Below are 12,657 nucleotides of genomic sequence, written 5' to 3'. Positions count from 1 at the left end.
AAGTTATTAAAAGCAGATGCCCTAATATGGGAAGTAGTTTAGAGGATTGATATCTGCCCTGTCCCAGGTTAACTAAAGCTGTTTTGAAATATACCAGGCGTCTGTGTCTTAACTGATTGCTAGCGGGTTATACTGCTGTAATAATAATTATAGGCCTGATGATAAACATTATTAGGCCGTACAGGTAATATTAACAACAACAGTTATCACCAAAGGCCATTCAGATGTCCCCCATCTAGGAATATATTGATATCTGAGGGCTGGGCAGGGCTGGTCCCACCATCCCACCCCTTCTCTGGGCAGCATAGGAGAGCCGGCCCTGGGGGTGGGGGCCCAGGTAAGCCATCCCCGAGGGCGTGGACCTGGGCAGTGTCAGAGAGTTGGGCCCTAGTGGCATGAACATGGGAGAGCTGTCAAGCTGGCCAATTCAGCTATGACCCAGGCCCATCCCAACATGTACCCCATCTATGAACTGCAGGAGCTCGTGAAGGGGCTGGCCCTCCACAACAAGGCTGCAGGATCTCCACAGCACAGGACAACAGAGCATCTAAGAGGAGTCTCAGTGAGGATCCAGTACGGATAGAGCAGCAGAAGCCAGAGGCCTCGAACCAGACCAATGACTCATTGCAATGAGCATTTGTAAGAAAAGCTGTCTGGGCAAACGGTATACTGTGTGACACACATGACACACCGCAGGTTCTACATTGGGATTTTTTGCTTGCTTTCTTTTAGTGGGGGGAGCTGCAAGGGTGGAGGATAGATATGAAAAGATGGGGTGATGACTGGGGTGCATGATGTGAAATTCACGATTCAATAAAAAGTTTGTTTTTAAAAGGTAGAATCTGTGGAGTGGCTTTAAAAAACAAATAAATATATGTAGCATTTTACTTTCAACCCAAAGCAAGGAGTAAACAGAAACTTTTTGTGTGGAGGGGGTACGGATAGGGTGTGTGTGTGTGTGTGTGTGTGTGTAGAATACATGTGTGTGCATGTGGAAGCCAGAGGGCACCCTCATTCTTCAGGCACTATCCACCATTTTCTGAGGTTTTTGAGACAATGTCTCTCACTGGCCTGGAGCTTGCTCAGTGGACTTGGCCAGCCGCTGGTCACCAAACCCCAGGGATCTACGAGTCTTTGCCTTCCCAGTCCTGGAACTGTATGCATGCACCAGCAAGGCCATCATTTTACAAGGGTGCCAGGGACCCAACTCAAGCTCCTGCAATTATGTGACAAATACTTTACTCACTCAGTATCTTACTAGTTCATAGACAGAAACTCTATTTGTGGTTAACTCCACTCCTTTAAAAATATATTGGGGGGAGCAGGGGCTAGAGAATTCTTCCAGAGGTCCTGAGTTCAATTCCCAGCAACTACATGGAGCCTCACAACCATCTATAATATGATCTGGTATCCTCTTCTGGTGTGCAAGTGTACATGCAGGCAGAGCATTGTATACACAATAATAAATAAATCACACACACACACACACACACACACACACACACACACATCAGGAGGCTAGATTTTTAAAACAAGAAAAAAGAAAAACAAAACAAGTCAAGAAACTGACTTTATAGTGCATTCAAAAGCCCAGCAGGAGAGGTGGAGGCAGGTGTAGCTTCAGAACCCACTGGCCAGCCAGGCTAGACTAATTAATGAGCTCCAGGCCACTGACAGATCCTGTCTCAAAAAGTAACATAAAACACACCTTAGGAAAACCACCCAAGGTTGACTTCTCATCTCCATAGACAGGCAGATGCAGACAGACAGACAGACAGACAGACAGACACACACTCACACAACCTCTTGACTTATAAGCCAGTCTTTTAAAATTTACTGCGGACTTACTACTATTAAAAGACAGGTCATTATAGACGAGGTGGAAAGAGGGTATAGCCCAGTGGACTGGACCAAGAGCCTCCTGTGTTCTCAGCACGTGAGGGGGCATAAATCCAATTCCCACCTCAAACACCAGAAGGGAGGGTGAGATCGAGAAGGAAGGTTGTGTCCACTGGGAAATGTTACTTCAACGTCCTCAAGCAGACACAGGTTACTTTCATTCCCTCTTCCCTTTCACAGTCTTTCTCTCTGAGGAGAGAAGCATCCCCTGAAGTGTTATGTAGTAAGCAGCATCTGATCAAAAGCACAAGAGCATGTGACTCTCTGTGACAAGCTCATTCCTGCCAGCCAGTTGCAGGGATGCGCTGCCCACCTCAGACAGATTAAAAACAAGACTGTGTGGGCGAAAGTGAGTAAGATGATGACCTGGGAGACACCAAGGCCAAGAGGAGGATGCACGGACTGTGCAGAACTCACCTTCTGCAGGGTCACGGTGTACTGCTCCCATATCAGCTCCTCCATGCCTGGGCCCTGTGTGGCAGCAAAGACAACCTGAGTGAACACCAGACCACCCCAAAGCCAGATATAAAACTGTTAACTCTATATGCTTAAAAAAAATGCAGGCATTTGCTCAAAATATTACACTGATTATAGTTGTATAAGATCTTCTAGGACATGATAGTCCTGCTACTAAGATAGTAAATGAAAGACAAGGTCAGAGGCCCTAAAAAGAGACTAAGTGGTAAGTAATGAGCCGGTTGACAACCTCTCTGAAACACCATTGTTAGGAGACTTTTTACATAACATCTTACTTGGGGACCAGCACGATGGCCCAGCAGGTAAAGGTGCTTGTTGCCAAGCATAACAACCAGGGTTCAATTCCTAGGACCAACATAGTGGGAAAAGAGAGCCAACTTCTGAAAATTGTCCAATGACTTCCACACATGCACCATGGCATGATGAGCATCCACTCATCATGATCTCTCCCTCTCTCTCTCTCTCTCTCTCTCTCTCTCTCTCTCTCTCTCTCTCACACACACACACACACACACACACTCACACACACTTTAAATATAATAAAATTGTAATTACATTTAAATATATTCTCCCATTTCTCTCTCTCCTGTCAAAAATGACTTTTTGGCCAGTTTTCTACATCTTAAGAAACCCTTGGCCTTGTAATAATAGGGTGCGTGTCAAACTGAGTGAACTGTGTGGTCTCCTGGCTTTCTGTCAGCAATAGATGGTGTAGAACACATGCCTGGGACTTCCTCTGCTAACACAATTCTAAGAGATATCCAGGGAGACCCTTAATACAGTGGTGCTACTTCAAGACTGGCCATCCGTTAAATGCAGGCTGTCTTTAAGAGAGCTAGAAAGGTGGGGAAATCACAAAGCTACAGACAGACCTGCCTATGCAAGACACACATAAGAGCTAAAGGAGTGGGAGATCAGAGGAGATACAGCAGAAGGGAAAATACTTCCACATAGGGACTCCTGAGACACCAGCCTGGTTTGTGAGTATTACGAAAAAACTAGAAATTATCACTCTGGAGAATTCCTATCAAGGGGCCTATATTCAGGTTTGGAAATGAGTCCAATTATGGCAACTGACTGTACATCGTCCCAAAACACGTCAAAGTGGCACTGGTAATGCCACCGCATTGAAAATGCAAGGGTCCTCTCCAAGGGACATGTTTAAACCAAGGCTTCACAGAATTCCAAGAGATGTAAGAAGAAAGAGTTCATAGTTTACATGCACTTGTACATGTATGTACACACACACACACACACACACACACACACACACACACAAAAGTTACAAGAAACAAACTGAGGGATCAATGGCTGCACTCAGGGAGGTAGAGACAGACAGATGCAAAGCCAGCCTTGTCTACAAAGTGAGTCCAGGACAGCCAAGGCTACACAGAGAAACCCTGTCTTAAGAAAAACAAAAACAAAAACAGAACAGCTGGAGAGATAGCTCAGTGGTTAAGAGCACTGTCTATTCTTCCAGAGGACCCAGGTTCAATTCCTGGTACCCACATGGCATCTCACAACTGTCTGTAGCTCCAGTTCCAGGTGATCTGATAACCTCACACCAATGCACATAAAATTAAACTATTTTTTTTAAAAAGCCTCAGAAGACGAACCATGCACTGATGATTATAGAGATGTAGAGGTGCTGAAAAATATCTAAATACTATGGGTTTTCTCCCTGCTCAGACTCCTAACATTGGGACAGAGGCGCTCAGAGCCAAAGACGATGATGCCAACAGATCCACTTGACCAGATAACCCACGCCTTTGGGAAGCACAGAGTTAGGAAACCGCAATTCTGTTTGCACAGAATAAAGATGAAGTAGCCTCCTGTCGAATGACTTAACTGATTACTTAGACTGAGAGGCATTTGTGACTCTTGTCCTCCTTCCTGCCACCCCCCTACACACCCCAGCCCCGCGTGCTCAATTCTGGGACATTCCCACGGCTAATACCATCTGGCTCCCAGAGATCAGACTTCTCAAAGATTAAAAAGCTACAATTCATATTAGATCTAGGGTCAGAAAGATACAAAAGGCATGGAGGGCGTAGGCAAAGCCTTGGCTATCAGAGTGCGTGGCACTGGGTGGCATGGGCGGGGGGGGGGGGGGTCGGCATAGCAGGGTGCTGAAGCTAAGAACATACATGTGTCCACACAACGCAACGCGCAAACATTCTGAAAGGAAGATGAAGACATTATAGAGCAACCCTCCCAATTTGTTTGTTTAGCATGAGCACAGTTTTTATTTTTGCTTTGGCTTGGGGTTTCTGTAGGGGAGGGAGGGTCTTCCTTTCTTTTGCCATGCTGGGGGTCAAACTCAGGGCCTTGTACATCCGAGGCACTTGTTCTGCCACTGAGTTACCCTCCCAGCCCAGTTTTTCTCTTTAATAATAAAGGACAGTAGGCTGGTCACCGGTCAAGATGACACATGACTTTAATCACAGCACTCACTCTGTGAGTTTCAGAGCACTCAGGGCTACGTAGTGAGAACCCATCTCAAAAGAAGAGGAAAAAAGCAAAGGAACGCAACACAAAACTGAAGGTGAAGCAGCCAGGGAAGGAGAGAGGGGTGGAACAGAAGAGACCTGAGTTTCATGCATTGGTGGGGACAGGAGATCGCGATGAACTTGGAATATTTGCTATACATTATGCCTTCCATACCTAAGTATTTTGTAGGTACCAATCATTTCATAAGTTCAAAAGTGCCGGGGGTGGGGGTGGGGGTGGGGGCAGCAAGGGGTGCTCAACTTCTAGCTGAGGACCTAACACCCAAGCCAGCACTTGGTCCCAGAAGTTTGAATACGACTTCAATTTCGCAAGGGGCAAAGGAGCGTGTAACAACTTCTCCTGTGGGGAGGAGGCAGATAGGAGCAGTGTCCGCAGCGTGAGAGCTACGAGGACAACAAGAAAGACACGTGCAGTGGGTACAGATGGGGGCAAGCACTGGGTGTGGGGGAGCCCGGAGTGTTCCAGACTCTTCAGCACCTCTCTTTGCTTTATTAGAAAGTTGAAGGTGGCATAGAATCTTGAGCAGATTAAATTACAGAAGGATCTGCAACTTCAATCACCTGAAAAATCTGGACCCATCTACAGGCCCAGGGCCCCTTGTCAACCTCGGGAATAAGATTCCATCCACCGGAAGCCAGCTGCCATGTGCTTTCTGTGATTTTTTCTGATCACATTACTTCCCATGTAAGGAAGATTAATGGTAACCTCCTCCATATTAGAACAGCCATTCCTAGAAGCCATGGAAAGTTAGGAGCTATGTGGCCTATCGTAAAGAAGAAGCTTTGTATAGGTTATTTTAAGAATGACCCTGAACTAACGCCAAGACTTATTCAATCTGTTATTTTTATGCCTTTTATAGGGTTCATTTTCTTGGGAAACCCTTCACCAAATGGGTAACTACCCTTTAAGAGTAGGAAGAGAGTTCTGCTGGCCAAAGGGCTCGCTGCACAAACACGAGGGCCTGATTCAATCCCTGGAATGTAGGTAAAAGCACCTGGTGATCCCAGACCTGGGGAGGTGAATGAAGGCAGAGGAGTAACGGGGCCTGATGGCTAGCCAGTCTCGCAAGCTCCAGGCTCTATGAGACCCTGTCTCAAAATCCAGCTCCTGAGGAACAACACCGGCAAATGAGTCCAGACTTCACACACAAGCGGAGTGCACACACATGTGCACTCTGCCTCCCAACACACACAAAAGGAAGCATTCAGAACCAACTGCGGGCAGATAACTAAGTCTTGACTGCCTGTAGTGATCCTGAACAGGCAACTATGAAGCTCCCTGCCCATACACTGCTGCTTCGCAGTGACAGAGACGACTAAGATTCATCTCAAGATGTTTATTAAGGACACACTTTTATCACAATCCAAGCCACACAGCAAATGCCCATCCATGTTACAATACCCTGTGGGCCAGAAGTGATGCGAGAAATCTCCCCTGTGATGTGAAAGCCCTGACATCGGCACATGGTCTTCTACAGGGTAAGAAGGTTAAATGTTTGATCCCAAACACAAAATTCTCTAACACACAAAGCACTGTGCTAATCTGTACCCAAGAAGCCAAGCTCGCTGAGATTCCCAACACATGGGAAACGGCAGAGTCTTTGACTCACAAATCCAGCGAGCGGCTATCAGTTTCACCTAGGACTGCTCAAAATAAGACCAGTATTTAAAATTCTACCATTGACTGCAAACCGCATCCTGCAATCTCACAATTTGTTACTAGAAGCTGCCAAGACACAAATAAATCTGAGGATAAAGGAGTCACTGTACCACTGTGTGAAGGGCTCGGCTCCCCTCCCCTCCCCTCCGGCAGAGAAAGAGCAGGAAAGAAAGGGGAAAGCTTAGAGAGAACTCACACGGCTTTTCCAGCTCTCCAACTTTTTAACTGCCTGGATCCACATCTTCTGGAAGACCTGCGCGGCCTTCATGGCTCCGCGGAGTCAGGGCTGCCCACTGCCTACCTTCCAGGCTGCTCGCCCATTTCCACCACTCCACGTGGTTACGTAAGGCGGATACAATAGTGGCCCACATTCCCAGCAAATCCCGTTGTCATCTCACAGTGACACATCCATACAGCAGGGACGCCAAGTGCTTTGAAAAGCACTACTTGTGAGGCAAAGGGAAGGCAGTCTGGGTTCGCACCACTTCAGTCGCTTTCTTTTCCTCCCTCTCTCCCACATGAGGAAGACAGCGCGACGGCACATATTTCTTCCAGCCATGGAAAATTGTTTGGCATTTAGTTGTAACTTCTGAAGTACCACTAGCCTTCCATATCTACAAATCCCAAGAGTGTGATTTAAAAAATAGTGTTTGGGGGCTGGAGAGATGGCTCAGCGGTTAAGAGCACTGGCTGTTCTTCCAGAGGCCCTGAGTTCAATTCCCAGCAACCACATGGTGGCTCACAACCATCTGTAATGGAATCTGATTCCCTCTTCTGGTGTATACAGAAACAGAGCATTCGTATACATAAAACAAATAAATAAATCTTTTAAAATAAAAAAAAAATAAAAAATAAAAAATATGTTTGAAGGTAGAAATATGATTCAGTAATTCAGAGAGCTACCTTGATTTCCAGACTCACATAAAGTGGCTCACATTTGCCTATAACTCCAGTTTGGGGAATTGGAGGCTTCTGTGAGCTCCGGCATCCATGTGACATACACTCACAAACAGACATGCACATGAATAAAAATATAAATAACCTTTTAAAAAAAGTAAGACACACACACACACACACATATACACACCAAAAAAAGGATTTTAAAAATCAAGTAACAAAAAAATACCTCAACCTCCTGCCTCTGGGGAGGGTGAGTCCGTGGGAATGGGCAGCCAGTTTTGTTATTGTTTGGGGGGGGGGGTTGTTTTCTTTTGTTTTGTTTTTCAAGACAAGGGTTTCTCTGTGTAGTCCCGGCTGTGCTGGACTCGCTTTGTAGACCAGGCTGGCCTTAGAACTCACATGGATCTGCCTCCCGAGTGTTGGGATTCACACCCAGCAGGTGGCCAGTGATGAGAGCCCGTCTCAGCACTAAAAAAGTAAGCGTTGTCTACAGTAAACATGTACAGCCTTTTGGAGCAATTATTCCCTAAATAATATAACTGTTTAAGTAGCGTTTCTATTATATTAGATGCTATAAGGAACCTAGAGATGTACACGGAAGATCTATCTGACCTCCACGGGACACTATACCACCTCATATAAGGGACTGGAGCTTCTGCAGGTTTCAGTGTGTAAGGGACTCATGGAAGCAGGGGAACAGGGGACGACTGCAAACAAGAACAAGGCTACGGAAAAGAAGAGACAAGTAATATGTCCATAGATGCACTCCACACTGAAGCATAAAACGTAGGAAATTAACAGGTAAGCTGACTCGCTAGAAATGCCAGTGTTATCCCTTCAAAAGGCAGAAAGGAAGCCGGGCGTGGTGGCGCACGCCTTTAATCCCAGCACTCGGGAGGCAGAGGCGGGTGGATCGCTGTGAGTTCGAGGCCAGCCTGGTCTACAAAGTGAGTCCAGGACAGCCAAGGCTACACAGAGAGACCCTGTCTCGAAAAACCAAAAAAAAAAAAAAAAAAAAAAGGCAGAAAGGAAAACGGTGTACACTCGGTGATAACAACGGAAGCTGGTTCAGACAGGTCAGCACCGCTTCAGGGATGGGGAACTTGCTCAACAAAGCTCTTGCCTCTTTTGTTGTTGTTGTTGTTGTTGTTGTTTGTTTGTTTGTTTGTTTTTTCCAGATAGGTTTTCCCTGTGTAGCTTTGGCCATCCCGGGCTGTCTCTGGCTCTGCCTCCTAGGTGCTGGGATTACAGGTGTGAGCCACCATGCCCGGCCTCCAACCTTACCATCAACTTAGATAAAGAAATGATAAAGAGCTCTGCCGTTGCTTCTTTGTGGAGTTTTGGATTCTAAACCCAGGGCCAGGTTGTCAGAAGTGTGGTCTTGACCAGTCCCAGGACGCTCCTACTGTCACCACTGAGTGTCACGTCACCAGGCTGAGCTGTTTGCAGACAAAACATGTGCCTCGTGGTTTACATGAGACTGGGACAGATCTAAATTTAGACCACATCATGGAAATAACATGAAATAAAGGTAGGAAAGTAAGGTTGAGACTTTTGTTTTTGTTTATTTTTTAGACTTATTTTATATGTATAGCGTGTTTTGTCTATATGCATGTCTGGGCACCAAATCTATGAGGGCAGGGAGGAGTGCCCATGGAGGCCAAAAGAAGGTCTAAGATCCCATGAAACCAGAGTTACAGACCTTTGCCAGCCATTGTGTGGGTACTGGAAACCGAGGCTAGGTCCTGCGTCTTAACCGCGGAGCCACCTCTCCAGCACCCAAGAAGTAGGCTTTAAAGCCATAAATCTTTTCTTATTCTGGACTACTGGATGTGTTATATCCACTTTCCCAGCTACACCTCAGAGGCTCAGCAATAGTCACAAATGAGGCAAGTCCCCCTGCAGCTGTGTAGAGCGGTAGAGACCAGCCTTGGAAAGGTCAGAGCAATGACAGCCTGTTCCCGCTGGCATGACCACTAGTGACATCAGAAGAACCTTTGCAGGAAGGCTGCCTCCAGGAGATTCGGATGTACCTGAAATCATATACATCCATTTTTATAGTCAAGACACTTGCCACACAGCAGGCATATACTGTGACAAACCATTGAGTCATTTCCCTAAGGCAGCCACCCCCACCCCTGCCCCCAATCAATGGGGAAGTAGGAAGGGTAAGCTTCTAACCCAGTGTAAGTGTACGGCAGAGGAAAACACAAAGCCCGTTCATTCAACATATACTCTCAAGGTACAAACAAGGGTTGGGGGGGGGGGGGACCAGACTCATCAGCAAACGTTGAGGGACAGGCACCAAATGTCCTTCCCTCAGAGGAAACAAAGGGTTTAACTGAGGAAGCAATCCCAACCCTGGCTCTCTGCTGCCATCTGCATGTTATTTTTAGGCAGGATCTGAATATGTATCCCAGGCTGGTCTCGAACTATGTTCTTGCTTCTGCCTCCCTCCGAGAGGCACCAAGTACCACGAATGCCGTGGATATGAAAGCGGGAGGAATTAATCATAAGCGAGTCTAGACAGCTATCCAAGGAAAGGGACCAGCAAGTAGGTACAAAAGACTCTCAGGAAGGAACCAGCTCAGTGATTGGATGTGGCAGGTAGGTGATGTAAGCGCAGGTACATAAAGTGACCTGGGAGGAGTGTTGACTGGGGAGAGCTGGGGTGGAGGGAGGCATGTACCTACCACAGGAGGCCCCTTCTCACACAAGCTCACAGGAGCTCCTGGCAGGGGGACAAACTTGTCCAATAGGAAGGCACTCTGTGTGAAGAGAACAGCATGTTCTGATCCAAGACCCTAACTTGAAGGTGTGTTCAAGATGGTGGGCCCTACACGGTTTCATAGCAAGTTTCCTACATGTGCATTGAAACAGTTTAGTTTACTTCTTAGGAGCCTGGAAAATAGATACCCACTCAGGGAATAGGACACAAGATGGTTACAAAGATTGGGGAGGTCGAGAGGGAGGGAGAGGGGAGGGGGGAGGAAGGGAGAGGGGAGGGGAGAGGGAGGCACCAGCACTGAGCAAAAAGCACCACATCTGAGGGCTTTCACACAGATTCTCAGTGACTGCCCATACTCCATGGGTGAGCTGCACCAGAGACTTCCCCTGGCTCACCATTTTCACCGATGAATCTGAGTCTGAGTACCGGAGGCAATGGGAGGGAGCATTCCACACACAAAGACTTTGATGAATATTACTACTTTTTATCCTACAATGAGTATGTTTTGTTTTGTTTTGTTTTCTTTGAGGGGAAAGAACAAACCATGTCTGTTTACTAAGAAAAGTACATGCAGCCTAGAACCCACTTCTTTATCTCTTAGTCGTCAGGTCACAGGGAAAAAGGCTTCCACCACCAGGCACCTTCCCACTGCTTGCTTCTCAGGGCCTGCTTTTCTGGGCCTGAGCCTAAGCTGGTGCCGCGCCTGAACCCAGGCAGCATCTCTTTCCTTCCTTCTTCCACTGGCCATTTTCCTTCACCCACCATTTCTGGACGCTATCTCGGCTCTTTGACTGCTTTCATATGCTCTATCTGCATAATAATTTTCTTGGCCAGTCTTGCCCTTAACATGGCTTGTTTACAACACTGTCAACAGCAGGTTGGGTGACACTGTAGACTCTTCCGACTTCGCCATGGTAACCTTTCTGGAGTGTTCCTTTCTGAACAGCACCCACTCCCCCTTGATGTCCATAGCAACACCCTTCTCACTGAACCGTATGTGTGGCCAAAGAACCAATTCCATGTTTTCTAAAAGCAGCAGAGAACATATAAAGCTACAATGGAAGATGGCAGCTGGGTGCGCTGAGGCAGCAGGCCGCTTGAGGCCAAGTCTTCAGACAAGATTTTTTCTTGTAACAACTTTAGAGAAGGTTCCTGGCAGGTTCCCAGCATAAATGACCCACTGCTGAGGCACACCAGTTATGAAATTTTTGTTTTTTAACCTAATCTTACTGTATTTACCTCAGGTAAACATTTTGGAGTATGTTTAAGTAATCAAGAATTAGGACAAGATGACAGAAGGTGTAAGGACACCCTGGAGGCACAATCACTAGGTTTTAAAGCAACCAAGCTTTTTAAAAAAAGGTTAGGGGTGAGCCAGGCATGGTAGCACATATCTTTAATCCCAGCACACAGGAAGCAGAGGCAGGCAGATCTCTGAGTTCAAGGTTAGCCTGGTCTACAGAGTGAGTTCCGGGACAGGCTGGGCTACACAGAGGAACTCCGCTTCAAAAAGCCAAAGAGGAAGAAAGAAAAGTTAGGGGCTCAGCAGTTCAGGGTACTTGTTTCTTCAAAGGAGCCAAGTTCAGTTATCAGAATCCTCTTGGTGATTGATTCACAGCCCCTTGCGACTTCAGCTACAGGAGACCCACCACCGTCTTCTGCTCACTGAGTGCACATGTATAGACTCATATATATATAAAGAAGTAAAGTTATATATATGGAAGGGGGAGAAAGCTACTAGCTTAGGTTCCAAAACCAGACTTCTGAAGCCAGCTGCGAGGGCTCACACTTACAGTCCCGGTACTTAGGAAGCTAAGGCAAGGGACCAGGCTGGGTTGTGTGCTGAGTTTGAGGACAGCTGGGTCATCTGAGACTGTGTCTCAAAAAGGCTAAGCAACGGCGAAAACAAACGAACGAACACAAGAAATCACCAGACTTCCAGCCAAGACTTCTCAATACACCTGTAAACTCAGTGCCTGCTCACTGCCGTGCACTCAGCAGGAATCACACGCGTCCAGCTCCAGGACACAGGCCGAGCTTTGCACCATGGCCTACACATACACACAGTGGGGTGGCTGCCTCAGCTTTCAAATGGGGCTTAAGATCCTGACCCTTGCAGAACTGTGGGGACCTGATGACACAGAGCTCGTACAAAGTTTGCTCAATGCCCACAGCAGATACAGTGGTCTCCATAACTACCCTGGCACAACACTGCACAGCTGTGTGTGCCAACTACACCCAGGCTAGAATGGCTGGCTTGACTTCCTCCTAAAAGGGCTAAGACTAGCCTGGAACCCAAAAGAACTGAAAATGTACACAGATACATACGCGTGCATTATACCTAGGAACAAACTAGTGGAAACTACCCAAATGTGCACAGTTGATGGCTGGGCACACATGTAATCTACTCTTATCACACACTACTACCTGAGCATAAGGAGGAAGGATGTAACTACAAATGCTACAACACAAATGAACTTTCA

General features: G+C 46.8%; 1 protein-coding gene across 6 annotated transcripts in view; it reads right to left on the bottom strand.

The window, feature by feature from the left end:
• The window catches only part of TJP2 (tight junction protein 2), a 128,415-nt gene that overhangs the window by 39,749 nt on the left and 76,009 nt on the right, over window positions 1-12,657 (bottom strand). For 4 of the 6 annotated variants that reach the window (XM_084771725.1, XM_084771726.1, XM_084771728.1 and 1 more), the window contains one exon: window positions 2,317-2,370. In XM_084771725.1, coding sequence (XP_084627851.1) covers window positions 2,317-2,361 — 45 coding nt within the window. In that variant the 5' untranslated portion in view covers window positions 2,362-2,370. Of the gene's footprint in view, window positions 1-2,316; window positions 2,371-6,742; window positions 6,866-12,657 lie in introns of those variants that run through there. The other 2 variants (XM_084771727.1, XM_084771723.1) reach the window with 2 other exon arrangements.

The sequence above is a fragment of the Acomys minous genome (genome assembly GCF_964271855.1).
Source record: "Acomys minous genome assembly, chromosome: 2".
Lineage (NCBI taxonomy): Eukaryota > Metazoa > Chordata > Mammalia > Rodentia > Muridae > Acomys > Acomys minous.
Note: the sequence above shows the minus strand (reverse complement) of the source record. Positions and strands in the feature narration are given on the sequence as shown.